This window comes from Manihot esculenta, chromosome 15 (genome assembly GCF_001659605.2).
Source record: "Manihot esculenta cultivar AM560-2 chromosome 15, M.esculenta_v8, whole genome shotgun sequence".
NCBI lineage: Eukaryota > Viridiplantae > Streptophyta > Magnoliopsida > Malpighiales > Euphorbiaceae > Manihot > Manihot esculenta.
The window spans coordinates 20,216,929-20,244,768 of NC_035175.2; the positions used below are offsets into that span (position 1 = coordinate 20,216,929).

At 41.3% G+C, this 27,840-nt stretch overlaps 1 protein-coding gene across 1 annotated transcript; it reads left to right on the plus strand.

The window, feature by feature from the left end:
• Positions 1–1,714: 1,714 nt before the first annotated feature.
• LOC110619596 (putative uncharacterized protein DDB_G0290521) lies at positions 1,715–11,521 on the plus strand. Its single transcript, XM_043951386.1, has 3 exons — positions 1,715–2,426; positions 2,531–2,648; positions 11,488–11,521. Exons 1-3 carry the CDS (start codon positions 1,715–1,717, stop codon positions 11,519–11,521), a joined length of 864 nt encoding a protein of 287 aa, XP_043807321.1.
• The last annotated feature ends 16,319 nt before the right edge of the window (positions 11,522–27,840 follow it).

Below are 27,840 nucleotides of genomic sequence, written 5' to 3' on the forward strand. Positions count from 1 at the left end.
GGGCGTTACAGTGGGGGAGTGTGTTTCAGCTGTAATCCAAAGGAAACTTCCAACCAAATGCAAGGATAGAGGGATGTTCGCGGTTTCATGCAAGATAGGCAATGTGGGAATAAAGAAGGCCATGTGTGACCTTGGAGCTTCAATAAATGTCATGCCACTTTCCATTTTTAACTTGTTGAATGCAGGTACACTCAAGGGCACCAGTATTGTGATCCAATTGGCTGACCGATCCGTCGTCCATCCCAAGGGAGTGCTAGAAGATGTGTTGGTACAAGTTGACCAACTAGTCTTCCCAGCTGATTTTTATGTGATTGACATGGAGGAGGATAAGGGCAACATCACCTCTGATATCTTACTTGGGAGACCATTCTTGAGCACAGCAAGAACAAAAATTGATGTGCATGATGGCACATTGACTATGGAGTTTGAAGGGGAAGTTATCAAATTTAATGTTTATGATGCCATGAAATTCCCCAATGATGTTTCTCCTGTTTATGGCCTTGATGTTATTGATGATTTAAGTCAAGAAATTTTTGATTTTGATCAAGAAAACTTACTTTATGAAGGTCTTTGCAGGAAAGGAGAAGTGGACAGCAACATCACTGAAGCAGAAAAAACAACAGACTGCTGTAACTTGCTGGATGTGGGAGATTTGCCCAGTGATTTGCCCAGACCACCAGATAATCTGCTCAAATCACAGACCAAATCACTGAAGCAGACAGACTTGACAGAAAGTGATTTGCCCAGACCACCAGATAATCTGCCCAAATCACAGCCCAAATCAGACAGCAAACAGCAGAAATCAGCACTAGAACTGAAACCATTGCCAAGCCACCTCAAATATGCCTACTTGGGAGCTGGAAATTCACTTCCAGTCATTATTTCTAACTAGCTCAGCCAAGAAGAAGAGGAAAAGCTCATTGATGTGTTAAAGAAGCACAAAAAAGCAATTGGGTGGACCTTGGAAGACATAAAAGGCACCTCAAGACCATTCGGTGGAGGCTCATCTCACCAGAATCAGAGACAGGATACAGCACATGAAGCTATTGACATACGAAGTCCACAAACAAGCAAGGTTTTCAAGGTTAATGGGCATCGTTTGAAGAGATTCTATGAAGGTTTTATTGTCCATGTTGTGGAGGAGGTTCCCTTGGATCCCCCTTCCCAAGACTGCTGAGCAAGACACTGAAGTCCAGCCCAAGACAGAAAACAGGGCGCTACTGGGAGGCAGCCCAGATGTAGTGATTTGCCCAGTGATTTGCCCACTGCTTGCCCAAATCGCCGGGCAAATCGACTGAATGTACCATAGTCACAAGTGATCGGGGCAGTGATTTGCCCAATTGCCCAGATAATTTGACCAAGATCACCGGTCCAATCGCAAAATCAAGCACATCATCAGAAAAGGGCGTGAACAGTACCAGCCCAGCAACTGCAAAGGAGCAGCGATCTGGCCAAGTGATTTGCCCACTGCTTATCCAAATCAGTGGTCAAATCACCCTGTCAAGAATCTAGAGGGCCAGCATTAAATGATCAGGGCAGTTCACATACCCAAATCACTTTAAGTAGTCTTTTCTTTTATTTTTACTTTTTACGCAATTTACTGTTTTTATCTCTTCTTCTTCAAGATCTCTCCTCTCCGACCCACCACTCACCCACCGGCAAACTCAAGACCACCATGGTCCGAATCAAGATGAAGGCCACCGGCGGACCGTTCATGTGGAAGAAACTAGGGCTGCCGAGGCCCATCCCTTCCGACAGTGATGACGAAGCACGGGACACCCCTCCACCAGCCACCACCAGCACTGAAACACCACCGGCCACTGGAACAGAGACAGGACGCACCGACTCACCGGCCGTCCAGACATATCACCGGCAAAGGAAATGGCCAAGAACGCCGACACCACCTCCACCGTCCACATCCCCAATAACCCCGACGGCGAACCCTAAGGGCGAAACGCCACCAGAGGCCACCACTTCCTCCGGCCACGGCCAGAAACGGCTAAGAACTCAGTCGCCACCTCCACCGCCGATATCAGAGCTAGAACCAGAAACCACCATTGCTACACATCCCGCAGGACATGAGGAAGGCGATGCACCCACTGAAGTGCCCAGCAATTTGCCCACTGACGCGCCCACTAGTACGCCCAGTGATTTCACCAGCAATTTGCTAAGCGCTATGCCTAGTGATATGCCCACTGATGCGCCCAGCAATGTGCCAAATGCTATGCCCACTGATGTGCCCACTGATGTGCCCATTGATGCGCCCACAGACTTACCAAGCGACACACTCAGTGATATGCCCAGCAATTTGCCCAGCGATTTGCCCAAGCCAGTATACCCAGATCACATCGTTAAAGCCCTGACATTCAACAAAATTTCTGAGCGCACCAGGCTGGTTAAAGTTTCATCTCTACCATATCACCCAGGTAAGTATATCCACCATGGCACACTAGGAGCATTGAGACTCCATTCCCAGATGATATGGGGTTGCTTTGCAAGGTGGGGGATGCTTTTTCCATTGCACCTGCAGGTCCAGTAATGCCACGCCATGAGCGTGTTTTCAGAAGGAAGAAGGCCACCACAAACACCACCACTCAGCAGCCAGCCTCCACAGCAGCCCCTACAGATGGGACAACACAGGAAACAGGGCAAGAACCAGCAAATACACTTCCAGCAGACCCCAGCAGGATGCTCCTCAGCCACCAGAAGACGAAGCCCCCAACCAGACAGTAGAGGCTCGTCTCAGTAGGATTGAGGACCGAATGCAAAGGATGGAGCACTTGTTGGACCTGCTGGTGGACCATTTTCTGCCCCAGCACCGTGACAGATAGCGATCTGCCCAGTGATTTGCCCAGTGCTTGCCCAAGTCACTGGTCAAATCACCCACAGGCCAGGAAGTCCCTTTCCCTTTTCTCCTTCATTTCTCTGTATATATATATTCAAACATTGAGGACAATATTTGGGATAGGTGTGGGGGTACTGGAGAGTATTTATTCACTGATCACACCATCTTTTGATTTCTATTTGTTTCTTATTGTTTCTTTTTGTTTCTTTTTACATTATTCTTACCCCTTTTTGCACACACCAGAATTTTTTTCACACTTTTAGCACACACACACAGAATTTTGTCTTGGTTTTTGCTCTACTCAACATAGATAACAAGGTTAAAAGAGTTTCCTTATCTCATGACCCCATTGATTTGCCACCCCTTTAAGCCTAAATTGAATCATTCACAGTATGTTACCTTCACTTAGAAAGTTCTTTACTTGAATTGAATCCTTAAATTTGTTGTGGTCAAGGGAAATAAAAATAAAAATACATGCAAACACAAAGTTAGTGTAACTCCCTATGAGCTGATTTGCCCAAACTATCATAAAAAACCAGCATAAAGCACAAATCATAAACTTGTTCCAATGGTTTAAGACTATGAACTGAGCCTAATAGCCACTTGGAGAAGTGACTGACTGAGTAACCGGGGGAGTATCACCCATGTACACAATCGCGTAAAAAGGTCAGTGACTTTTCCAAGCAAATAAGTTTCGATGGTCTAGACTATGAACAGAGCTAGTAGCCACTTGAACAAGTGACTAACTGAGTAACCGGGGATGTATCACCCATGTACACAATCGCGTAAAAAGGTTAGTGACTTTTTCAGGCAAGGATAAGAATAAGTGCTGCTGAAAATAAAAATAAAAAAATAAAAAGGAAGAAAGAAGAAAAGGGGCAAGTCACTCCTAGGGGCTGCACTAAACCTAACATAAAAGAATAAGCATGATTGAGTCAAAAACCTTTCTCTTGACTATGGTAGGTGAAAGGAAACAAGGAAAGGAGAGGACGACCTTGGTGCATGTACTCTATACTGTGATACTTCAGCTTAGGAGTCTAGGGGGGGCTGATTAAGTGGTACTTAGGCTCAAAGGAAAAAGGAACTTGATTAACTAAGTTATTTGTTGCTTGAGGACAAGCAAAAAGCTAGGTGTGGGGGTATTTGATCAAGCATAAATTAGCCGCATTTTTATTATCTTTTCTATTGCTTATTTACACATTTTTTAGTTTAATTTATGGTTTTTATCTTGTTTTTACAGAAAAGGAAGAAATTGGAAAATTGGAGAAAAAGTGCAGAAAATTGACAGAAAAGTGATTGGGTCAGTGATTTGCCCAGTGATCTGCCCAGATCAAGCTGAAGCAGAAACCTGGAGGCAACAGGCAGAAGTGATATGGGCAGTGATTTGCCCAGGACACTCGAAGACACTGGCCAAATCACTCGCAGAAGACAGAGAGAACTGACTCGCAGAAACGTGATCGGGTCTGTGATTTGCCCAATCACTTGAAGAAACTGGTCAAATCACCGGGCAAATCACTTTCACAACAGAAACTGACAGCAGAGCGGGAATTTGGGCAGAAAACAGAAATTCGAATTTTCAGAAGTCCAAATCTAACTCAATCACTATCAATACAAATCCAAGAGCCACGAAAAGAACTTCTCATCCAAGGAATTCCAATTGCAATTAAATTCAACATCAAAAGAGGAGTCAAACACCAAATCAAAAAGGGATTTTGAAACCCTAGATGGATGGAAATCTGCAGCTATAAAAGGAGAGCCTCCAAACCAGCAAGCCATCTTCTGATCAGCAACTCAACTCGCCAGAAACTCTCCAGCATCTTCCTTTTTTCCTTTCTTTTCATCTTTTGTGTACTTAGTCCACCATGAGTGGCTAATTTCCTTCCTTTCTAGTTGAAGTTGGTGAATTTCAGATTTTGTGATGAATTGGGAGATTTAAATCTCCATTGTCAAACTTCTATTTATCTTCAATATTTATGCAATTTGAGCTTTCCATAATTATTACTTTGCTTTTAGAATCAATAAGGGCCCATTGCTTTTAAATTGCTTAAGTAATATTGTTTGAATGATTTAAGTCCGTAATTGCTTAGGTTGTTCAAATACACATTTAATCAAATTGCATAATCTAAACTTGACCACGCGGTTGGCAAGGATAGAATTGGGTTTCTCTAAGTCTTAATGCAGTCAACAGTTGTTCGATGCTACAATGCCCCAAGGACGTTCCTTGGCAATTTGTTGATTAGTGTTTGATTAGCGAAAGTTTCCTAATCAAACTAGAACTAAGGAGGAATTTGGATTGTGAGAAGCGTCTTCCACATCCTAAACTAATTTATTGAGATAAATAGGAGTATTAAAGAATCAATGATCAATTCTAAACAATCTGAAATAAGATCCATACTTCAACTAGAAGCTTTTCTCTTATTGATTTACTCATCTTTAAATTATTTTCTTTTGCTATTTAGTTTTAATTCATCAACTCAAACCCCCCTCTTTTAATTATTTGTTATTTACTCATCTTGGTTATTATTAGGAGGATCTTTAGTGTCAATTCCCTGTGGTTTGACCCTATTGCCACTATCTACAAGTTTATTGTTGATTGTTTAATAGGTTTATTTTTTACGGCTTCGACAACCGCCTATCACCTTGTTATATATGGAGTGTAGTATGATGAACTACATTGATTTACCTATCTTCTTACAGGAATATAAAATAGAAATGACTTTGTATCTTTTAAATTGAGTTTCACCTAATTCAATTTCAATAACTCCATAGAGACATGATTTGGTAGAAAATTTGAGTTTTAAGCATGTCAAATTTGGGGTTATCTTGCCTATATTAAAAGGTTAAAAGTTGGCAAGTTAGAAATAAGGTTTGTAATGGGTTGTTTTGTTGGATAATTAAGAAAAGAATTTCGTGTATCATTTCTATTTTCTTAAGGAACAAAGAGTTGCCATTAATTGTAATATCATAGTAAATGGGTTCTTTAAGAGAAGGGAAAAAGGAAGTGAGACAGAATTAGATGAAGAGTCATTTAATCAATAGAGCAAATAAATGGATATAGATCTAAACCCAATGAGATTGCACCCACTAATGATGTCACCACACTTGTTCCATCTCTATATAGATTGGTAAGATATTTTTTCACTAGATATATATGGATTTTTTTTATGTGAATGAATGTTTCATTCATGATGCTATTGCTTATGAAGAAGATATATCCAATATAAATTCTTTGAAATGGTCAGAATCCATGATTCCCAAATAAGGAGAAAAAGGTCTAGGATCTTATTGACCCTCCTAAAAGGTATAGTGCCTATAAAATACAAATGGATCTTAAAAAGAAAGACTGGTTTTGATGGAAAGATAGAGATCTTTAAAATAAGGCTAGTAGCAAAAGATTTTATTTAAAGGTAAGGGATTGCTTATGAAAAAACCTTTTCACTTGTAACCATGCTAAAATTCATTAAGATTGTTCTACCCATAGTTGCACACCATGACTATGAGACTTGGTAAATAGATGTCAAAATTGTATTTCTAAATTGACACATTTAAGAAGACATTTTCATAGATCAACCCAAGGGTTTTGAACCTAAGAAATATTGTAAGGTGTGTAAGTTTAAGAGGCCAATTTATAGCCTTAAGTAGGCTTCTAGGATAATAACATAAGGTTTGATGAAGTAGTTCAATACTTTGAATTAATCAAGAATATTAATGAACTATGTGTATAGGAAAAGGTTGGTGGGAGCGCACTACTTTCCTTATTTATCCGTGAATTAAATATTATTAATAAAAAATAACATAGAGATATTAATGAGCAATGGTTTTCTAGTAATTTCTCCATGAAAAAAATTAGGAGAAGCAACTTGTATTCTTGGGATTCATCTCTATGAAGATAGAGCGAAAAAGAATAATAGATCTCTCCTAAAACACGTGCTTGGAAAAGGTGTTAAAAAGATTCAACATGTTTGATTATGAAAAAGGACTATTTCCTATGAGGCATGATCCATGTGCTTTGACTATTGGATATCCGATATATGCTATATCATGCATAAGTTCATATTTCACATATGTTGTTAGTGACAAGTAGATTTCAATCTAACCCAGGTACTTTCAAAACCATGGTTTTTATAGATTCTAACTTCTGGCTAGATGTTGATGATAAAAAGTATATCTATAATTTTGTGTTCACTTATAATAGAGGATTTGTTAATTGAAAGAGTTCCAAGCAGATAATAACAGTAGAATCTACTAAATAAACTAAATGTATTTATTGTTCCTTGAAGCAATAAAAAAAGGGAGTGAATTGAGTTTATAAAAATTTAAAGACTAAAACCACAAGTTAAAAAGGAATAAGGAAGAGTGACAATGAACAAAAGGATTTATAGAGATTCAGCTAACCCAAACCTACTTTCTCTCCTCAAGGTCCTCTTTGAGAGTTTAAATCCATTATTAAATCATCTTTTGGTGAAGATTAAAATCCCTTACAATTCTAGAGAAAAACCCTTACTCTTTATAATTCTCTTTTTCTCACAAGATAAATCATTTGCGCAAACCCATACCTAATATAATAAATTCACTCAACAACCCTCACTCAATTTTAAAATATAAACCAATTACAATTCAAAACTATTTTTTGAAAAATTAATGCTATGGCTCAAGGTTTAGAGAGAGAAAGACTGACAAGTGCTTTAATCTCAATAAATATATGCTCAAATAGTTGTAACTTTTTTCAGATGAAAAACACATTATAATGTATAGCTCTAACATAAATATGACCATTGGGGGTGCATTAAATACAAATAGAGCTGTTTATGTACTGAAATAAATGTTATTTCATGCTAAAAAAAATTTTGGTTTAATGGTCTAAAGTTAAAGTTCAGGGGTCGAACTATTGGAGGTGAAAATAAAAACCTTTGAAAATAGACTTTCGGTAGTCTAAAGTCTCCACTTTCAGTGGTCGAACATTGTAACTTTTGCCTTTATTTCTCTTTTCCTCTGCCGCCTAAAGTTCATTTTTGGGCACAAAATCCTTCGTTAAATCTTTCAAAAATCATAACTTAAACTACAAAATTTCAATTTTTAATCCGTTTGAATTCTTATAACTTATATTTTAAGATCTTTTATTTTATTAAAAAATAATTTCAAAAGCACTCTATTTGTAAAATTTTTATTTTGGTCCCTCAAAGAGTTATGTAGGAAAAACTTAAGTTATAAACTTCTAATTTTTATTCTACTTGAATTGTTGTAACCTATAATTTGAATTCTCTTATTTGATAGAAAAAATTAATTTTCAAAAAGACTATATATCAAATTTCATTTTAGTCCTCAGAAATAATTTCTTAAAAATTGACCATATTTATAAGTTTTAGAATTTAAAACATGAACTTGAGCTAACACAAATAATTAATTGAAATTCATAATGCATAAAATAAAAATTACATTTTTGTCTCTTTCTTGTAGTATGCTTTCAATCTTGATACTTTTTATATTTGAAATTAAAATAATTCCATTTATTTGAATTAGAAGCCTACAAGCTTATATGGATTTATTTGAATTAGAGGCCTACAAGCTTATACAAACACTTCTAAAGATAATTAGTAGCTTACCAATTGTTTATTAGCATTAAAATAAGAATTAAGACACTTAAGTCCAACAAACTCTCCCTTTTTGATGATGACAAACAATTGGTGGACTCCCCCTTTCAAAAATAATTTGTGCTATATTTAAAATTTGAGTAGACATATAAGGGAGATTTTGACTCAATGAAATGAGATATAATAAATCATATATAAATGAATGAATCTTTTAAAATTAAATCAATCGTAAAATGTGAGGCAAATCCAATATTTTCAAAATTATATCAAAGAAGCAAAAAATATCAAGGATCCACAAAAATATAAATTGATGTAACTTAAAAAATGAATATTATCAACTATTGCTCCAAAACTATGGCTCATGAACCAATATGTATAGATTTCCTTCTTTTGACATGATCAAAAACCAAAAGTACCAAAAGGCATAAAAAAGAAGTAAGAAAATATATATTAATGAAAAATTTTAATTAAAGGATAAAATTAAAAAAATTCAAATATAAGAGAAAAAATTACAAGAGATCCAAAAATAAAGAAAAAACAATAAAATATAATGTATTCAAAGGTAAATATCAAAAAATTATTAAAAATTAAATTTTCTTGCATATTTTAGTGTGCCCGCGAAAGTGAAGTTAGGGGGCCGAAAGTACTTTTGAAACTTATTTTTTTTTTCGGCAGAATCAACATTTCAAAGACTTTAAAATTATTCACTTTTCTCAAATTCAAAAGTACTTTTTTCTAATAAAACCAACTTTAAAATAATTTGAAATAATCTATATAAACTTGAAAATGATACAAGACATTTGTAAAAAAGAACCAAAATATTTGAAGTAAAAAATGATAATTTTTTAAAACACTATTTACTGCACTATTTATAAAGTTTAAATATTCAACCAATAGGTATTTTAACAAAGAGTGGATATATACTTTCAAATGCTTCATATATAAAAAATATATTAAAATAATCTTAAAAAAATACTTTCAATATAGTAAAATTGTATCAAAGATCTTGAAATGAAATTTCACAATTTTAAAATACTATTCACAACAAAAATAAAAACCACAACAAGCTCGCATTTTAGAGAAAAATAATTTGATAACCATTTTATATAATGTTTAAACTTGAGAAAAGACTAAAAACACTTTCAAAACTAACAAAAACTCTTAAAACAAAAATTTACCAAACTATAGTACTATGCACACTACTATTCAATAAAACACATAAATCATGATGAACTTGCATTTCTAACAATCAATATGGTATAAATCACATTTGACATACTCAAATAAGGTAGAACAAATAAAGGTATTAAAAACACAAAAAAAATTCACATACTCAACAAACAACACCATCTAATATTCCCAATTACCTTTTAATGAAGTTAAATCTTTCTTCATTTAAAGGTTTAGTATAAATATTAGCTAGTTGGTTGTTTGTATCCATAAACTCAAGAATAACATCATTTTAACACATAATCATGAATAAAATGATGTCTAATATCAGTATACTTGATTCTAGAATGTTAAATGAGGTTTTTGGTGAAATTGATTGTACTTATATTATCACATTTAATAGAAATATAGTCAAGAGACACTTCAAAGTCTCTCTTTGCTTAATCCAAAGAATTAAATTATAATAAAGACCTGTTGCCACATATTCGGCTTCGGCGGTTGAAAGTGCAATTGAATTTTATTTCTTACTATCGAATTTTGTTTCTTACTATAAAATTTTGTTTCTTACTACATTAGGAAACAAGAGATTGTCCTAGAAGTTGACAAGTAGTTAGGGCACTTTTCCTATCAAAGATGCTAGAGGTAAAATCAGAATCCGAGTAGGAGCACAAATTAAAAGATGCACTTCTAAGATATCATAACCCCAAATACAATGTACCATTTAAATATTTAAGAATGCATTTAACGACATGCAAATATGAAATGCATTTAACGACATGCAAATATGACTCTTTAGGACATGATTGAAAACATGCACATAAATATACGAAAAACATAATATCTATTCTAGATGCAGTGAGATATAAAAGGCTTCTGATCATACCTATTGATAGCGGTTGTCGAAGCCGTAAAAAATAAACCTATTAGACAATCAACAATTAACTTGCAGATAGTGGCAATAGGATCGAACCACAGGGATTTGACACCAATAATCTTCCTAATAATGACTAAGGCAAATAAATAACAAATAAGTAAAAGAGGGGGGTTTGTTTTGATGATTTAAATCTAAAAAGCAAAAGAGAGCAATAATTTAAATAAATGAGAATTTCAATGGGAAAGAGATTCTAGTTAAAGTATGAGTCTATTTCAGTTTGTTTAGAATTGATCATTGATTATTTAAGACTCCTGTTTTATTTTAATAAATTAGTTTTGGTTGTGGAAGACGCTTCTCACAACCAAATTCCTCCTTAGTTCTAGTTTGATTAGGAAACGTTCGCCAATTAAACACTAATCAACAAGTTGCCAAGGAACGTCCTTGGGGCATTTAGCATCGAACAACTGTTGACTGCATTAAGACTTAGAGAAACCCAATTCTATTCTTACCAACCGCGTGGTCAAGTCTAGATTATGCAACTGATTATATTTGTGTTCAAATAATATAAGCAATTACGGACCTAAATCATTCAAACAATTTATTACTTAAGCAAATTAAAAGCAATGGGCCCTTATTGATTCTAAAAGCAAAGTAACAATTATAGGAAAGATCAAGTTGCATAAATATTGAAAGCAAATAAGAGTTTAACAATGGAGTTTTAAATCTCCCAATTCATCACAAATCTGAATTTCCTCAACTTCAACTAGAAAAGAATGAATTTAGCCACTCATGGTGGACAAAGTACACAAAAGAAAGAAGAAAGGAAGGAGAAGGAGAGTCGGCTGTAATTCTGCAGAATTTCCGAGGAGGAGAGGATGATGCTTTGCTGGTTTGGAGGCTGCCTTCTTATAGCTGGAGAGTCCAAGTTCAATTAGGGTTTGAAATCCCTATTTTGACTTGGTCTTTGTGGTATTTAATTCCTCTTTTGTTTTTGAATTTTGTTGTAGATGGAATTCTCTTGGTAGAAGGATATCCTCGTGACTTTTGAAATTGAGCTGGTGGTGTTTGAGGTGGATTTGGGCTTCTTTTCTTTTGAATTCTGAATTTCTGCACTTTTTCCGCCTCTGCTGTCTTTTCTGTGTGAAAGTGATTTGGGCGGGTGATTTGGGCAGATCGCTTTGACCCAATCACTTTTGAAAATTCACTTCCAGGTTTTTCTGCCTCAGCTCGATTTCTCTGCTTCCTCTGTCTGATTTGGCCAAATTGCTCTGACCCAATCACTTTCCTGTGAAATGGTTCCAGGTTTCTGCTTCAGCTCGATTTGGGCAGTGATTTGGCCAAATCACTTTGACCCAATTACTTTTCCAGCTTTTTCTGCACTTTTTCTACAATTTTCCATTTTCTTCCTTTTCTGTAAAAACATAACAAAAACATAAATTAATCTAGAAAAATGTGTAAATAAGCAATAATAAAGATAATGAAAATATGGCTAATTTATGTTTGATCAAATACCCCCACACCTAACTTTTTGCTTGTCCTCAAGCAACAAACAACTTAGTCAATCAAGCCCCCCTTTTCTTTTGAGCCTAAGTACCACTTAATCAGCCCCCCTAGACTCCCAAATTGAAGTATTACAGTATGGAGTACATGCACCAAGGTTGTTCTCCCTTTTTCTTGTTTCCTTTCACCTACCATGGTCAAGAGAAAGGTTTTTGTTTCAATCATGCTTATTCTCTTTGTATAGACTCAATGCAACCTCTAAGAGTGATTTGCCCTTCTTTTTAATTACACTTTTTATTCAGCAGCACTTATTTATTCTTGCTTGAAAAAGTCACCAACTTTTTTACGCGAAGGTGCATATTGGTGATACCCACCCCCGGTTACTCAGTTAGTCACTTGTTCAAGTGGCTACTAGCTCTGTTCATAGCTCATTTGACCATTGGAACAGGTTTATGATTTGTGCTTTTGTGCTGGTTTTTCTTTTGCTTTTCTTTTCATAACAGTTTGGGCAAATCAGCTTTTAGGGAGTTACACCAACTTTTTATTTGCATGTATTTATATTTTTATTTCCCTTGACCATAGCAAATTTAAGGATTCAATTCAAGAAAAGAACTTCCTAAGTGAAGGTAGCATACTGTAAGTGATTCAATTTAGGCTTAAAGGGGTGGCAGATCAATGGGGTCATGAGATAGGAAGCTCTTTTAACTTTGTTATCTATGCTGAGTAGGGCAAAAGTTAAGTCAAAATTCTGTGTGTGTGTGCAGAAAGTGAAAAAATGTGTGAAAGAAAAAATTTTTGGTGTGTGTTATAGGGTAAAAAGATGCAAAGAGGAACAAAAAGAAAGCAAAAGGTAGAACAAAAAGAAAGCAAAAGATAGTGCAAAAATAAGCAAAAATAATCCAACAGTACCCCCACACCTATCCCAAATATTGTCCTCAATGTTTGAACATATATATAGAAAAATTAAGAAGGGAAAGGAAAGGGACTTCCTAGCCTATGGGTGATTTGGTCAGGTGATTTGGGCAAATCACTCGGCCAAATCACTGTCTGTGCTGATCTGTGGGCAGGAAATGGTCCACTAGCAGTTGCAACAAATGCTCTATATGATGTATTCTATCCTCAATTCTGCTGAGACGAGCCTCTACTGTCTGGTTTGGGGCTACGTCTTCAGGGGCCTGATTTGCTTCCTGCTGGGGTGCCATTGGAGGTGGTTCATCTGCTGGGGGTGCTTGCTCTGTTTCCCCTGCTGTCCCATCTGCTGGGGCAGGCTGCTGGTGTACTGTGGTAAGGGTGGCCTTCTTCTTCTTGAATACACGCTCATGGCGTGGTGTTAGAGGTCCTGCAGGTGAAAGAGAAAAAATGTTCCCCACTTTGCAAAGCAACCCCATATCATCTAAAGATCGCAAGTCCAAGGGGGTTGGTTTGTTGGTGGGGGTGAGGTCAGTGTGGTCTGGGTGTAATAACTTTTGATTTACTGCTATGGCAGTGATCAAATGGCCCAGAATTAGGGGTTTGTGGTACTGGATGGTGCTGGAGATTTATGTAGCTACCCAATATCCAAAGTGGATTTTCTGGTGTTTGTGCATGCACCACAGAATGTACAGCTCTATTCTGGTCAGGATGTTGGGTGCATCCTTCCTCCCAGAAAATGTGTAAGCCAAGAATCTGTGAAGGTATTTCAGGCTGGGATTTTTCAGGTACAGGTCCTTGGACCTGGTGGGCGAGTAAGAATCAGGGGGGTTATCACATAACTCCAAATAGGCATTGCTGGGATTGAATTCAGTAGAAAAATCCCAGGTGGAGTCAGGGCATTCACAACCCATGGCAGTGCTAAACTCCTGCAGGGACAATCGAAATCGCTGTCCCAATAGCCTGAACCCAATGACATCTGGTGTGTGCAGGTTGTGCATGGCTGGTCTATCAAAGTAGAAAGTTGTAACGACCCGAAAATCGGACCGCTACCGGCGCTAGGATCCGGGTCGACTTAAGGCCGCCGGGACCCGTAGCAAGCCTAACATGCATCTGTTAATCTGTTTAATCCCATACATGATCGACAAAAATACATAAAAATTAAAACTTTTCTTTCATTCATACACCAAACTCAACCTGTGCATGCACTATACATAATCATAGTCATAATCATGACCCCTCTGTGGGATCTCATCAATACCCCAATGGGCGATACAACATATGTTGAGTTGGTTTACATATACATCGTAAACATCTGAGATCATGTAATAAAAGGGGATAACAACATCCATAGGGTCAAGCACAACTTCTAATCCTCAACATCATTATACATAACATGACTATTCAACTTTACATCATCTTACAATTTATCATGTCCACTTTTCTATCTATTACAAACATATGACTTTACTCTTCTTGACTTCTCTGTCTAGCCCGTACCTGCAATCCTGGGGGATTAGGGAAAAGGGGTGAGCTACTAGAGTCCAGTGAGCAGAATAATGAAAAACAACATTTAAATTCTCATGCCATCATGTAATGCAACACATCACAACAAATCACATCTCGGATGGTATTGTCACCAATAGTCCTCTACATTCCAAAGTGCCGGGACATAGAAAGGGTCAACCGGTCTTTCTCTTAACATAACATAACATAGCATTCCAATGTGCCAGGGACGTAGAATGGGTACAACCTGGACTTTCTCTTACATCGTGCCAGGGACGTAGAATGGGTACAACCTGGACTTCCATACCGTATCATGCCGTAACATCATCATATCATATGAGGACTAAAGGATCATCCAATAACCAATCCACATCAACATCATAAATGCAATGCAACATATTCGTGAATTCTAATGCAAACAACCTAATTCATCACATGGCATTCATGATGCATGAACATGCTAAAAACTTTATAATTTATTTGCTTTAAATCGTAAAGGTTTATTCTACTCACCTCTTGGCTAGCTCTGACAATGACTGAAGCAGCTGACTCACTGCTGGGGTCCTCGGTTCCTCAGGTCCGAACCTACACAGGTGGACTCAAATGAGGGACCAAACAACTAGAACATAATTCTAAAAACATCCCCCAAAAACCCCCTAAAAAAACCTGAAAACAATCATGCAAAAACATGCAAAGGAAGGCTGAACAGGGCACTTTTGGCGGCAGGTTCGGCGGCCGAAAGTCCCTCCAGAGCCGAAAGTCAGGCAGGTTCGGCGGCCGAAACTCCTAGACAGAGGCGAAACTCATGCATGTTCGGCGGCACTTTTGGCGGCCGAAACTCCCAGACAGAGACGAAAGTCTCCTTTCGGGGGCAGGCTTCGGCAGCCGAAAGGCTTGCCTCCCCAGCCATGTTCGGTGGCCGAAAGTCCTTCGGCTGCCGAACCTGGTTTCTGCCAAAGGGCAGAAACTTGGCTCCTCTTGCCTCCAAAGCCTCCCAAACCTTACAAACATGCATAATCCTATTCTACAACACACATACTCAAGCATACAAGCTCCTAGGGGCTTCAAACTATCTTAAACCCCATCTACAACACATCAACCAACACAAATCCAACATACATTGCCCATAAACCAACATAAACCCAAAAACTCATAAAACCCTACACATGCATTTCTACTTCAAGAATTAAAAACATGTAGTGAGCTCAAGATCGGCCCTTACCTCTTGTAGATCGAGAGGAAAATGACCCTAGCTCGGAGATGGAAGAGATTTGAGTTCTTGAACCTCAAAGCTCCAAAACTTGCTTTAAACTCGAAAATCTTCAAAACAAGATGAAAACTTGTAAAAATCGTGAAACATTTGAGGGAAAAACTCAAAGATTGGTGAGGAACGGCGGAGAGCTCACCTTGGCCGACAATGGGGAGAAAAACTCGCCCGTTTTCGGCTAAGGGACCCTTTTATAGTGGCTGGCCAGGCCACGTTCGGGGGCCGAACGTGCCTCCGCATGCATGCCATGTTCGGCGGCCGAACTTGAGTTTCGGCGGCCGAACCTGGACTTCCCTCACTTATGCCTTCGGGGGCCTAAGGCACACCCGAAATGCCTGCATGTTCGACGGCCGAACTTGAGGTTCGGCGGCCAAACCTGGGTTTTCCTCCAAGGTTGTTTTCATGTAAAAACTCATTTCCATCTTGTTTAAAACCATAAAACACATTAAAACATTTTATGAAAACATGGTTTTACCCTTCTAGAAGTCTCCGACATCCGAGATTCCACCGGATGGTAGAAATTCCGATACCGGAGTCTAGCCGGGTATTACATTCTTCCCCCCTTAAGAACATTCGTCCCCGAATGTTCCTCAACTAGCACATAGCATGGCATACACATATCATACGTACAAAGCACATAAAACTCACAAGGAACTAACCTCAGAAAAGATAAGGGTATTGCTGGAGCATGGACTCCCGTGTCTCCCAAGTGCATTCTTCCATATTGTGGTGGTTCCACAGGACTTTCACCATCGGGATTTCCTTGTTTCTTAGCTTTCTGATCTGGGTGTCTATGATCCGTACTGGCTGTTCAACATAGGTGAGATCCTCTTGGACCTCCACATCAGGCTCACTAAGAACCTTGCCCGGATCTGACACAAACTTCCTCAACATTGAAACATGGAAAACCGGATGGATTCTCTCCATTGAAGCAGGCAAGTCCAGCTTGTACGATACATTCCCAATCTTTTGCAAGACTTCAAAGGGTCCGATGTACCGTGGAGCCAGCTTACCTTTCTTCCCGAACCAAATCACCCCTTTCATTGGAGACACCTTGAGCAATACCAAATCCCCCTCCTGAAACTCTACTTGCCTTCTGCGGATGTCTGCATAACTCTTCTGTCTGCTTGCAGCAGTCTTGATCCTCTCTCTGATTATGGGTACCACCCTGCTGGTGATCTCTACTAGCTCAGGCCCTGCTAAGGCCTTTTCTCCAACCTCTTCCCAGCAAACAGGTGATCTGTACTTCCTCCCATACAAAGCTTCATATGGAGCCATCCCGATGCTAGCATGATGGCTGTTATTGTAGGCAAACTCCACCAAGGGTAGATGCTGCCTCCAAGAACCGCCAAAGTCTAGCACACACATTCTGAGCATATCCTCTATTGTCTGGATGGTCCTCTCTGACTGTCCGTCCGTCTGTGGATGGAAAGCAGTGCTAAAATCCAACCTGGTATCCATAGCATTCTGCAGACTCCGCCAAAATCTGGAGGTGAACTGGGGCCCTCTATCGGACACTATCGAAACAAGAACCCCATGCAGCCTGACGATCTCATCAACATATACCTGCGCCAACTTGTCCACAGAATAGCCACTCCTGACAGGGATGAAGTGAGCAGATTTGGTGAGTCTGTCCACAATCACCCATATGGAGTCCAATCTGTTGGACGTCGCCGGTAACCCCACTACGAAGTCCATAGCTATATTCTCCCATTTCCACTCTGGAATAGGTAGCGGGTTAAGCATCCCAGCCGGCTTCTGATGTTCCAGCTTCACCCTCTGACATACTTCGCAGGCTGACACAAACTGTGCCACTTCTTTCTTCATCGTTGGCCACCAATAAACTTTTTTCAGATCTTGATACATCTTGGTGGCTCTGGGGTGAACGTTGTATCTTGCATTATGAGCCTCCCTCATAATGTCTCCTTTTAGCCCTATGTCATCTGATACACAAAGTCTGCTCCCATAGCGGAGGATCCCCTTATTGTCAAATCTGAACTCACTATCCTTGCCTGACTGAACAGTCCTGGCAATCTTCACTAATTCTGGGTCCTCATGCTGTTTCTGAGCTACTTGCTCCAGAAACACAGGTGTCACTCTCATTTAGGCCACTAAAGCACCTGTACCAGACAACTCCAACTGTAGACCTTCATCAATGAGCTTGTAAAACTCCTTCACCACTGGTCTCCTCTCTGCCGTAATGTGGGATAGACTGCCTAGTGACTTCCGGCTTAGGGCGTCTGCCACGACATTCGCCTTACCCGGATGATACTGAATCTTGCAATCATAGTCACTCAGTAGCTCTACCCACCTTCTCTGTCTCAAGTTCAAATCTCTTTGACTCAGGATGTACTGCAGGCTCTTATGATCTGTAAAGATCTCACATTTTACCCCATAGAGGTAGTGCCTCCACATCTTGAGTGCAAAGATTATTGTTACCATCTCTAGGTCATGCGTGGGGTAATTTAACTCGTGCTTCTTCAGCTGTCTAGAAGCATAAGCAATCACCCTCTCATTCTGCATTAGTACACAACCCAGTCCCACACGGGACGCATCACAAAAGACTTTAAAGTCTTCATCACTAGATGGCAGAGCTAACACTGGTGCTAAAGTCAACCTCTTCTTAAGCTCTTCAAAACTCTCTTCGCATTGGTCGGTCCACACAAACTTCTGATTCTTCCTGGTTAACCTGGTCAGAGGAGCTGCAATCTTTGAGAAGTCCTGAACGAACCTCCTGTAGTAACCTGCCAAACCCAAGAAACTCCTGATTTCTGTCACTGAAGTGGGTCTAGGCCAGTTAGCCACAACTTCTACCTTCTTGGGGTCCACCTCTATCCCATTTTCTGACACTACATGCCCCAAGAATGAAATGCTCCTCAGCCAGAACTCGCACTTGGAGAACTTAGCATACAAGCCATGTTCCCTCAAGGTCTGCAGAACCAACCTCAGATGATGGGTATGCTCCTCTGCATTCCTGGAATACACTAAGATATCATCTATGAAGACAATAACAAAGTGATCCAGGTATTGGCTAAACACTCTATTCATGAGATCCATGAATGCTGCAGGGGCGTTGGTTAACCCGAACGGCATTACAAGGAACTCAAAATGCCCATATCTGGTCCTGAAAGCTGTCTTTGGCACATCTTCTTCTCTAATCCTCAGCTGATGATACCCAGATCTCATATCTATTTTGGAGAAACAACCCGCTCCTGCTAGCTGGTCGAATAGATCGTCGATCCTTGGCAATGGGTACCTATTCTTGGTAGTGACTTTGTTCAACTGCCTGTAGTCGATACAAAGTCTAAGGGATCCATCCTTCTTTCTGACAAACAAGACTGGTGCACCCCAAGGTGAGGTGCTCGATCGGATGAAGCCCTTTTCTACCAGCTCTTGCAACTGTTCCTTCAATTCTTTCAACTCGGCTGGAGCCATCCTGTAGGGAGGAATAGAGATCGGTCGGGTTCGAGGCATCAGTTCTATCTCGAACTCTATCTCCCTAGCAGGTGGTAAACCTGGCAGCTCGTCTGGGAAGACGTCTAAAAACTCTCTAACCACTGGCACCGAGGCGGGCTCTCTAACCTGACTGCTGAGCTCTCTCACCTGAGCCAAATACCCCTGACATCCCTTCCTAAGCAACCTACGAGCCTGAAGATCTGATATCAGACCTCTAGGTGTACCCCTCCTGTCTCCCCTGAAGACAACCTCTGACCCATCCTGATCTCTGAACCTGACTACCTTGTCCCTGCAGTCCAAGGTAGCACCATGGGTAGATAACCAGTCCATCCCTAGAATGACGTCAAAATCTGTCAAGTCTAGAACCACAAGGTCGGCGGAAAGGCATCTTCCCTCAACAAAGATTGGACTGAACTGGCAGACTGACTCTGCCACTGATAGATCACACTTGGGTCCACTGACCCAGAGAGGACACTCTAACTCAGAGATCATCAACCCCAACCTCTGGACGGCTCTCGGAGCAATAAAAGAATGAGATGCACCAGGGTCCATCAAGGCATACACATCTGAACAACCAATGACTAAGTTACCTGCCACCACGGTGTTAGATGCATCGGCCTCCTGCTGAGTCATGGTGAAGATCCGTGCTGGAGCTGATGGACCTTCACCTCTGAAGCCCGCTGAAGAAGAGGCTGCCCCTCTCCCTCTACCTCTGCCACTGGCCTGAGTCACAGCTGGAGCTGCTGGCTGAGCCACACTGCCAGAAGCTGTCTGCTGAGACTGTGCTCCAAAAGCTTCCCTAGGACACTCCCGAGCCATGTGACCCTCTTGCCCGCATCTGAAGCAGGCTGCTGTCCCAGCCCGGCAAACTCCCCTGTGTGGCCTACTACACTTTGCACAAACTGCATTATCCGCATCAGAGCTCGAGCCACTCCCTAGTCCTAGACTGGATTTGACCTTGTTCCAAAAATTGTTCTTCTTGGGCTTCCTAGTGGTATTACTCCACTTTTTGCTACTTGAAGCTGCTGCACTCAGAGAAGAAGAGCCTGGGGTCTTGGAACCAGAAGACTGTGCCACTGACTGTCTGACTATTCCCTGAACGATGGCACTGGCCTCCATTTTTCGGGCCATATCCACTATGGCATGGAAGCTCTCCCTATCTGCTGACTGGATCAAGGAGGAATATCTGGAGTGGAGTTTCATGATATACCTCCTTGACCTTTTCTGGTCTGTGTCAAGGTTTTGCCCTGCAAATGGCAACAGCTCCAAGAATCTGTCTGTGAACTCCTCTACACCCATCTCATCAGTCTGCCTCAACTGCTCAAACTCTATCATCTTCAGCTCCCTTGAACTATCTAGGAAAGCCCATCCTGCAAACTCGTTTGCAAACTCCTCCCAAGACATGCTGTCCACTCTCGGGTTCACATAATTCTTGAACCACTCTCGTGCCTTCTTGCACTTAAGCGTGAACCCAGCCATCTGAATGGCTCTACTGTAATCAGCCCCAATCTCATCTGTGATCACCTTAACCCTTTCAAGATATACAAATGGGTCATCCCCTTATTCATACTGAGGAGCACCCAGTTTCATGTAGTCGGTCATCTTGACTTTGCTCCCGTTGGCTGAGCTAGGTCTAGAAGGTTGAGTAACTGGGGCTGCTGGTTCTGTAGGTGGTGGAGGTGGGGGTGCAGCATTCCCCGAAGTGGGGTTCGCCGGGTGAGGATAAAAGGGTGAGGGTGGATAAACTGGGTACTGGGGGTGAGGTGGATAGAAAGGTGGATAAGGCATGTAGGTAGGGTAGGGGCTAAAGCTGGAGTAATCCGATGTGGCTCCCATCGGATACCCTAAACCCTGTGGGAAGGGTGGATAATGGGGTGGAAAACCATACCCCAAGGCCTGAACGCCTCCCTGTGACTCCCCTGTCCCCTCTTCCGTCATGCTGACATCCAGATTCCCATCCCTCCTCTGATCCTCTTCCATAACCTCCCTCACATCTGAAGAACTTCCTCCTCTATCTGTCCCCCTTCTGCTAGCATCAAAAGACCTTCTAGGGTCCCTTGACACTCTTTCTCTGCTTGATCTACATGACATTGCCCTAGGCAATGCAGGAGGACGGGCGCTCATGCCCTCATCCTCAGGTGGCACTCCAGTCAATCGTGCAGATCGACGAGTTCCCCTCATCCTGTTTTCTGAAAGGCAGCACATAACAAGCAAACATTAGCATCATATGGTTCATGTGGGCACACATGAACCCACATCACATATCATTAATGCACATGTATATAATCATGGCATTTCACATCATCATTCAAGACAGGACTCTACATCCTATCCTAGTGGACATGATCTTCCTATTGTGCTTGACCTTCTATAACATCTATGAGCCCGACACTCTAGGTCCGACCATATGAACCTAGGGCTCTGATACCATTCTGTAACGACTCGAAAATCGGACCGCTACCGGCGTTAGGATCCGGGTCGACTTAAGGCCGCCGAGACCCGTAGCAAGCCTAACATGCATCCTGTTAATCTGTTTAATCCCATACATGATCGACAAAAATACATAAAAATTAAAAATTTTCTTTCATTCATACACCAAACTCAACTTGTGCATGCACTATACATAATCATAGTCATAATCATGACCCCTCTGTGGGATCTCATCAATGCCCCAATGGGCGATACAACATATGTTGAGTTGGTTTACATATACATCGTAAACATCTGAGATCATGTAATAAAAGGGGATAACAACATCCATAGGGTCAAGCACAACTTCTAATCCTCAACATCATTATACATAACATGACTATTCAACTTTACATCATCTTACAATTTATCATGTCCACTTTTCTATCTATTACAAACATATGACTTTACTCTTCTTGACTTCTCTGTCTAGCCCGTACCTGCAATCCTGGGGGATTAGGGAAAAGGGGTGAGCTACTAGAGCCCAGTGAGCAGAATAATGAAAAACAACATTTAAATTCTCATGCCATCATGTAATGCAACACATCACAACAAATCACATCTCGGATGGTATTGTCACCAATAGTCCTCTACATTCCAAAGTGCCGGGACGTAGAATGGGTCAACCGGTCTTTCTCTTAACATAACATAACATAGCATTCCAATGTGCCAGGGACGTAGAATGGGTACAACCTGGACTTTCTCTTACATCGTGCCAGGGACGTAGAATGGGTACAACCTGGACTTCCATACCGTATCATGCCGTAACATCATCATATCATATGAGGACTAAAGGATCATCCAATAACCAATCCACATCAACATCATAAATGCAATGCAACATATTCGTGAATTCTAATGCAAACAACCTAATTCATCACATGGCATTCATGATGCATGAACATGCTAAAAACTTTATAAGTTATTTGCTTTAAATCGTAAAGGTTTATTCTACTCACCTCTTGGCTAGCTCTGACAATGACTGAAGCAGCTGACTCACTGCTGGGGTCCTCGGTTCCTCAGGTTCGAACCTACACAGGTGGACTCAAATGAGGGACCAAACAACTAGAACATAATTCTAAATACATCCCCCAAAAACCCCCTAAAAAAACTTGAAAACAAACATGCAAAAACATGCAAAGGAAGGCTGAACAGGACACTTTTGGCGGCAGGTTCGGCGGCCGAAAGTCCCTCCAGAGCCGAAAGTCAGGCAGGTTCGGCGGCACCTTCGGCGGCCGAAACTCCTAGACAGAGGCGAAACTCATGCATGTTCGGCGACACTTTTGGCGGCCGAAACTCCCAGACAGAGACGAAAGTCTCCTTTCGGGGGCAGGCTTCGGCAGCCGAAAGGCTTGCCTCCCCAGCCATGTTCGGTGGCCGAAAGTCCTTCGGCTGCCGAACCTGGTTTCTGCCAAAGAGCATAAACTTGGCTCCTCTTGCCTCCAAAGCCTCCCAAACCTTACAAACATGCATAATCCTATTCTACAACACACATACTGAAGCATACAAGCTCCTAGGGGCTTCAAACTATCTTAAACCCCATCTACAACACATCAACCAACACAAATCCAACATACATTGCCCATAAACCAACATAAACCCAAAAACTCATAAAACCCTACACATGCATTTCTACTTCAAGAATTAAAAACATGTAGTGAGCTCAAGATCGGCCCTTACCTCTAGTAGATCGAGAGGAAAATGACCCTAGCTCGGAGATGGGAGAGATTTGAGTTCTTGAACCTCAAAGCTCCAAAACTTGCTTTAAACTCGAAAATCTTCAAAACAAGATGAAAACTTGTGAAAATCGTGAAAGATTTGAGGGAAAAACTCAAAGATTGGTGAGGAACGGCGGAGAGCTCACCTTGGCCGACAATGGGGAGAAAAACTCGCCCGTTTTCGGCTAAGGGACCCTTTTATAGTGGCTGGCCAGGCCACGTTCGGAGGCCGAACGTGCCTCCGCATGCATGCCATGTTCGGCGGCCGAACTTGAGGTTCGGCGGCCAAACCTGGACTTCCCTCACTTATGCCTTCGGGGGCCTAAGGCACACCCGAAATGCCTGCATGTTCGGCGACCAAACCTGGGTTTTTCTCCAAGGTTGTTTTCATGTAAAAACTCATTTCCATCTTGTTTAAAACCATAAAACACATTAAAACATTTTATGAAAACATGGTTTTACCCTTCTAGAAGTCTCCGACATCCGAGATTCCACCGGATGGTAGAAATTCTGATACCGGAGTCTAGCCGGGTATTACATTCTCCCCCCTTAAGAACATTCGTCCTCGAATGTTCCTCAACTAGCACATAGCATGGCATACACATATCATACGTACAAAGCACATAAAACTCACAAGGAACTAACCTCAGAAAAGATAAGGGTATTGCTGGAGCATGGACTCCCGTGTCTCCCAAGTACATTCTTCCATATTGTGGTGGTTCCACAGGACTTTCACCATCGGGATTTCCTTGTTTCTTAGCTTTCTGATCTGGGTGTCTATGATCCGTACTGGCTGTTCAACATAGGTGAGATCATCTTGGACCTCCACATCAGGCTCACTAAGAACCTTGCCCGGATCTGACACAAACTTCCTCAACATTGAAACATGGAAAACCGGATGGATTCTCTCCATTGAAGCAGGCAAGTCCAGCTTGTACGATACATTCCCAATCTTTTGCAAGACTTCAAAGGGTCCGATGTACCGTGGAGCCAGCTTACCTTTCTTCCCGAACCGAATCACCCCTTTCATTGGAGACACCTTGAGCAATACCAAATCCCCCTCCTGAAACTCTACTTGCCTTCTGCGGATGTCTGCATAACTCTTCTGTTTGCTTGCAGCAGTCTTGATCCTCTCTCTGATTATGGGTACCACCCTGCTGGTGATCTCTACTAGGTCAGGCCCTACTAAGGCCTTTTCTCCAACCTCTTCCCAGCAAACAGGTGATCTGCACTTCCTCCCATACAAAGCTTCATATGGAGCCATCCCGATGCTAGCATGATGGCTGTTATTGTAGGCAAACTCCACCAAGGGTAGATGCTGCCTCTAAGAACCGCCAAAGTCCAGCACACACATTCTGAGCATATCCTCTATTGTCTGGATGGTCCTCTCTGACTGTCCGTCCGTCTGTGGATGGAAAGCAGTGCTAAAATCCAACCTGGTACCCATAGCATTCTGCAGACTCCGCCAAAATCTGGAGGTGAACTGGGGCCCTCTATCGAACACTATCGAAACAGGAACCCCATGCAGCCTGACGATCTCATCAACATATACCTGGTCTCTGTCTCTTCGACTGGTCCTGTGTCGGCGTCATTGGGAACGGGAGGAGGGTTTTCCATTACCTCTTCATCACTATCGGTAGGAATGCGTATCGGTCTGGGCATCCCGCGCCTCCTCCACATACCGGGACCGCCGGTAACTTTCATCTTTGTTTTGGCCATGGTGTCTTGATGTCGCTGATGGAGTTTCTTGGAGAAGAAGAAGAAGATGAAACAGAAAGAGATAGCGTGAAAGGGAAGAAAATAAAAAAAAATTATTTAAAGTGATTTGGGGTAGTTGAACTGCCCTGATCATTAAATGCTGGGTCTCTGGCTTCTTGACAGGGTGATTTGATCGGTGATTTGGGCAAATCACTTGGCCAAATCACTTTCTTCATTGCAGTTGCTTGGACAGTACTGTTCACGCTTTTTGCTGTTGGTGAGCTGAGCTGACGATTTGGCCTGTCGATTTGGGCAAATCACCTGGGCAAATCACTTCTTCGGTGCAATTGCCTGGCTAATCTTGTTCTTTCTGAGATGGACCTTGTCGATTTGGCCTGTCGATTTGGGCATATCACCTGCCCCAATCACTTGTGACTATGGTACACTCAGTCGATTTGCCCCAGTGATTTAGGCAGATCGCTTCAGCTGGATTGCCTCCCAGTGGTGCCCTATTTTCTGTCTTGGGCTGGACAGCAGTGGTTTGATCAGCAGTCTGGGGAAGGAGGATCCAAGGGGACCTCTTCCACAAGGTGAACAGTAAATCCTTCATAAAATTTCTTCAAACGGTGTCCATTGACTTTGAAAACTTTGCTTGTTTGTGGACTCCGTATGTCAATAGCCCTATGTGGATAGATGTGCTCAACCAAGAATGGCCCAATCCACCTAGACTGAAGCTTTCCAGGAAATAATTTGAACCTTGAATCAAAAAGCAAGACCTTATCACCAACCTGAAATTGTTTTCTGGAGATGTGTTTGTCATGAATGGCTTTAGTCTTAGCTTTATAATCCCATGAAGCTTCATATGCATCACGCCGAATTTCCTCAAGCTCTTGAATTTGCAACTTTCTATGGATTCCAGCTTCTTTTTCATCAAGATTACACCTTTTGACAGCCCAATAGGCTTTGTGTTCAAGTTCTACGGGTAGATGGCAAGCTTTTCCATAAATCAGCCTATATGGAGACATCCTAATTGGAGTTTTATAGGTTGTCCTATATGCCCACAAGGCACCATTGAGGCGCACCCTCCAATCCTTGCGATTTGGGCAAACTGTTTTCTCAAGGATGGACTTGATGTCCCTATTTGAGACTTCGGCCAGCCCATTTGTTTGAGGATGATAGGCAGTAGAGGTTCTATGGATGACATGGTGCTTTTTGAGGAGAGTTTCTACCACCTTGTTGCAGAAATGGGTGCCTCGATCACTGATTATTGCCTTGGGCAGACCGAACCTGGAGAATATGTGGGATTTTACAAAGTCAACAACACCTTTGCATCATCAGCTCTTGTTGCTTTGGCCTCTATCCACTTGGACACATAGTCCACAACTAGCAATATGTAGGTGTTGCCAAAGGAAGGTGGGAATGGTCCCATGAAGTCAATGCCCCAAATGTCAAAGATTTCACAAACCATGATGGGTGCTTGTGGCATTTCACTTCGGTTGCCAAGGTTTCCCATTTGTTGGCATCTTGCACATGACCTACTAAATAAATAAGAGTCTCGGAAGATGTTAGGCCAATATAACCCACTTTCAAGGATTTTTAAAGCTGTCTTACGTGGCCCAAAATGTCCTCCACAGCCATATGAGTGGTAGAAGGCTAGGACAGAATGTGTTTCTTAATCCGGGATGCATCTCCTTATGACTTAGTCTGCACAATGCTTCCATAGGTAAGGCTCATCCCACACATAATACCTTGCATCTTTCTTGATCTTGTCTCTCATGTGTTTAGGCAAATCAGGAGGTAAAGCACCTGTGGCAAGATAATTTACCATATCAGCATACCATGGTTCTTCTTCTTGGACAGCAAAGAGGTGCTCATCAGGAAAATCTTCGTTGATGGGGCAGGTCTCCATCTCGGTCAGTATCCTACTGAGGTGGTCAGCTACAAGGTTCTCTTTTTCCTTTTTGTCACGAATCTCCAAGTCAAACTCTTGCATAAGCAATATCCATCGCACTAGCCTTGGTTTGGACTCCTTTTTCTTGATTAAATATCTCAATGCAGCATGGTCTGAATAAATAATCACCCTTGTCCCAAGTAGATAGGACCGAAATTTCTCTAATGCAAACACAACAGCTAGCAACTCTTTTTCTGTGGTAGAATAATTGCATTGTGCAGCATCTAGGGTGCGTGAGGCATAGTGAATGACATGAGGAGAGTTACCTTTGCGCTGTCCCAACACTGCACCTACAGCAAAGTTGTTGGCATCACACATGATCTCAAATGGAAGAGTCCAATCAGGTGGCTGGATGACTGGGGCAGTGACCAGTAGTGATTTGACCAAATCAAAAGCTGTTCTGCAGTTTTCATCAAACTCGAATGGGACATCCTGCTGTAATAATCTACACAAAGGCTGAGTTATTTTGGAGAAATCTTTAATAAACCTTCTGTAAAACCCAGCATGGCCTAAGAATGAACGAATCTCCCGGATGCTAGTTGGATAGGGCAGCCCTTTGATGTTGTCTGTTTTTGCTTTGTCAACCTCTATTCTTTTTGCTGAAACAATGTGGCCGAGAATCAGGCCATGGCTGACCATGAAGTGACACTTCTCATAGTTCAAAACCAGATTTGCCTCCAAGCATCTTTGAAGTATCTTCTCCAAGTTGGCTAGGCATTCTTGGAAAGAGTTTCCATATACCGTGAAATCATCCATGAAGACTTCAATAATTTTCTCCACATAATCAGAAAAAATACTAATCATACACCTTTGAAAAGTGGTTGGTGCATTGCAAAGACCAAATGGCATCCTCCTAAATGCAAAGGTGCCAAATGGGCATGTGAAT

Coding starts and splice junctions, on each gene's coding strand:
- LOC110619596 (XM_043951386.1), top strand. CDS start 1,715: ATGTGGAAGAAACTAGGGCTGCCGAGGCCCATCCCTTCCGACAGTGAT. Junction 2,427..2,530: donor ATCTCTACCATATCACCCAG/GTAAGTATATCC, acceptor TTGCACCTGCAG/GTCCAGTAATGCCACGCCAT. Junction 2,649..11,487: donor GGGACAACACAGGAAACAGG/GCAAGAACCAGC, acceptor ATTTTGTTGTAG/ATGGAATTCTCTTGGTAGAA.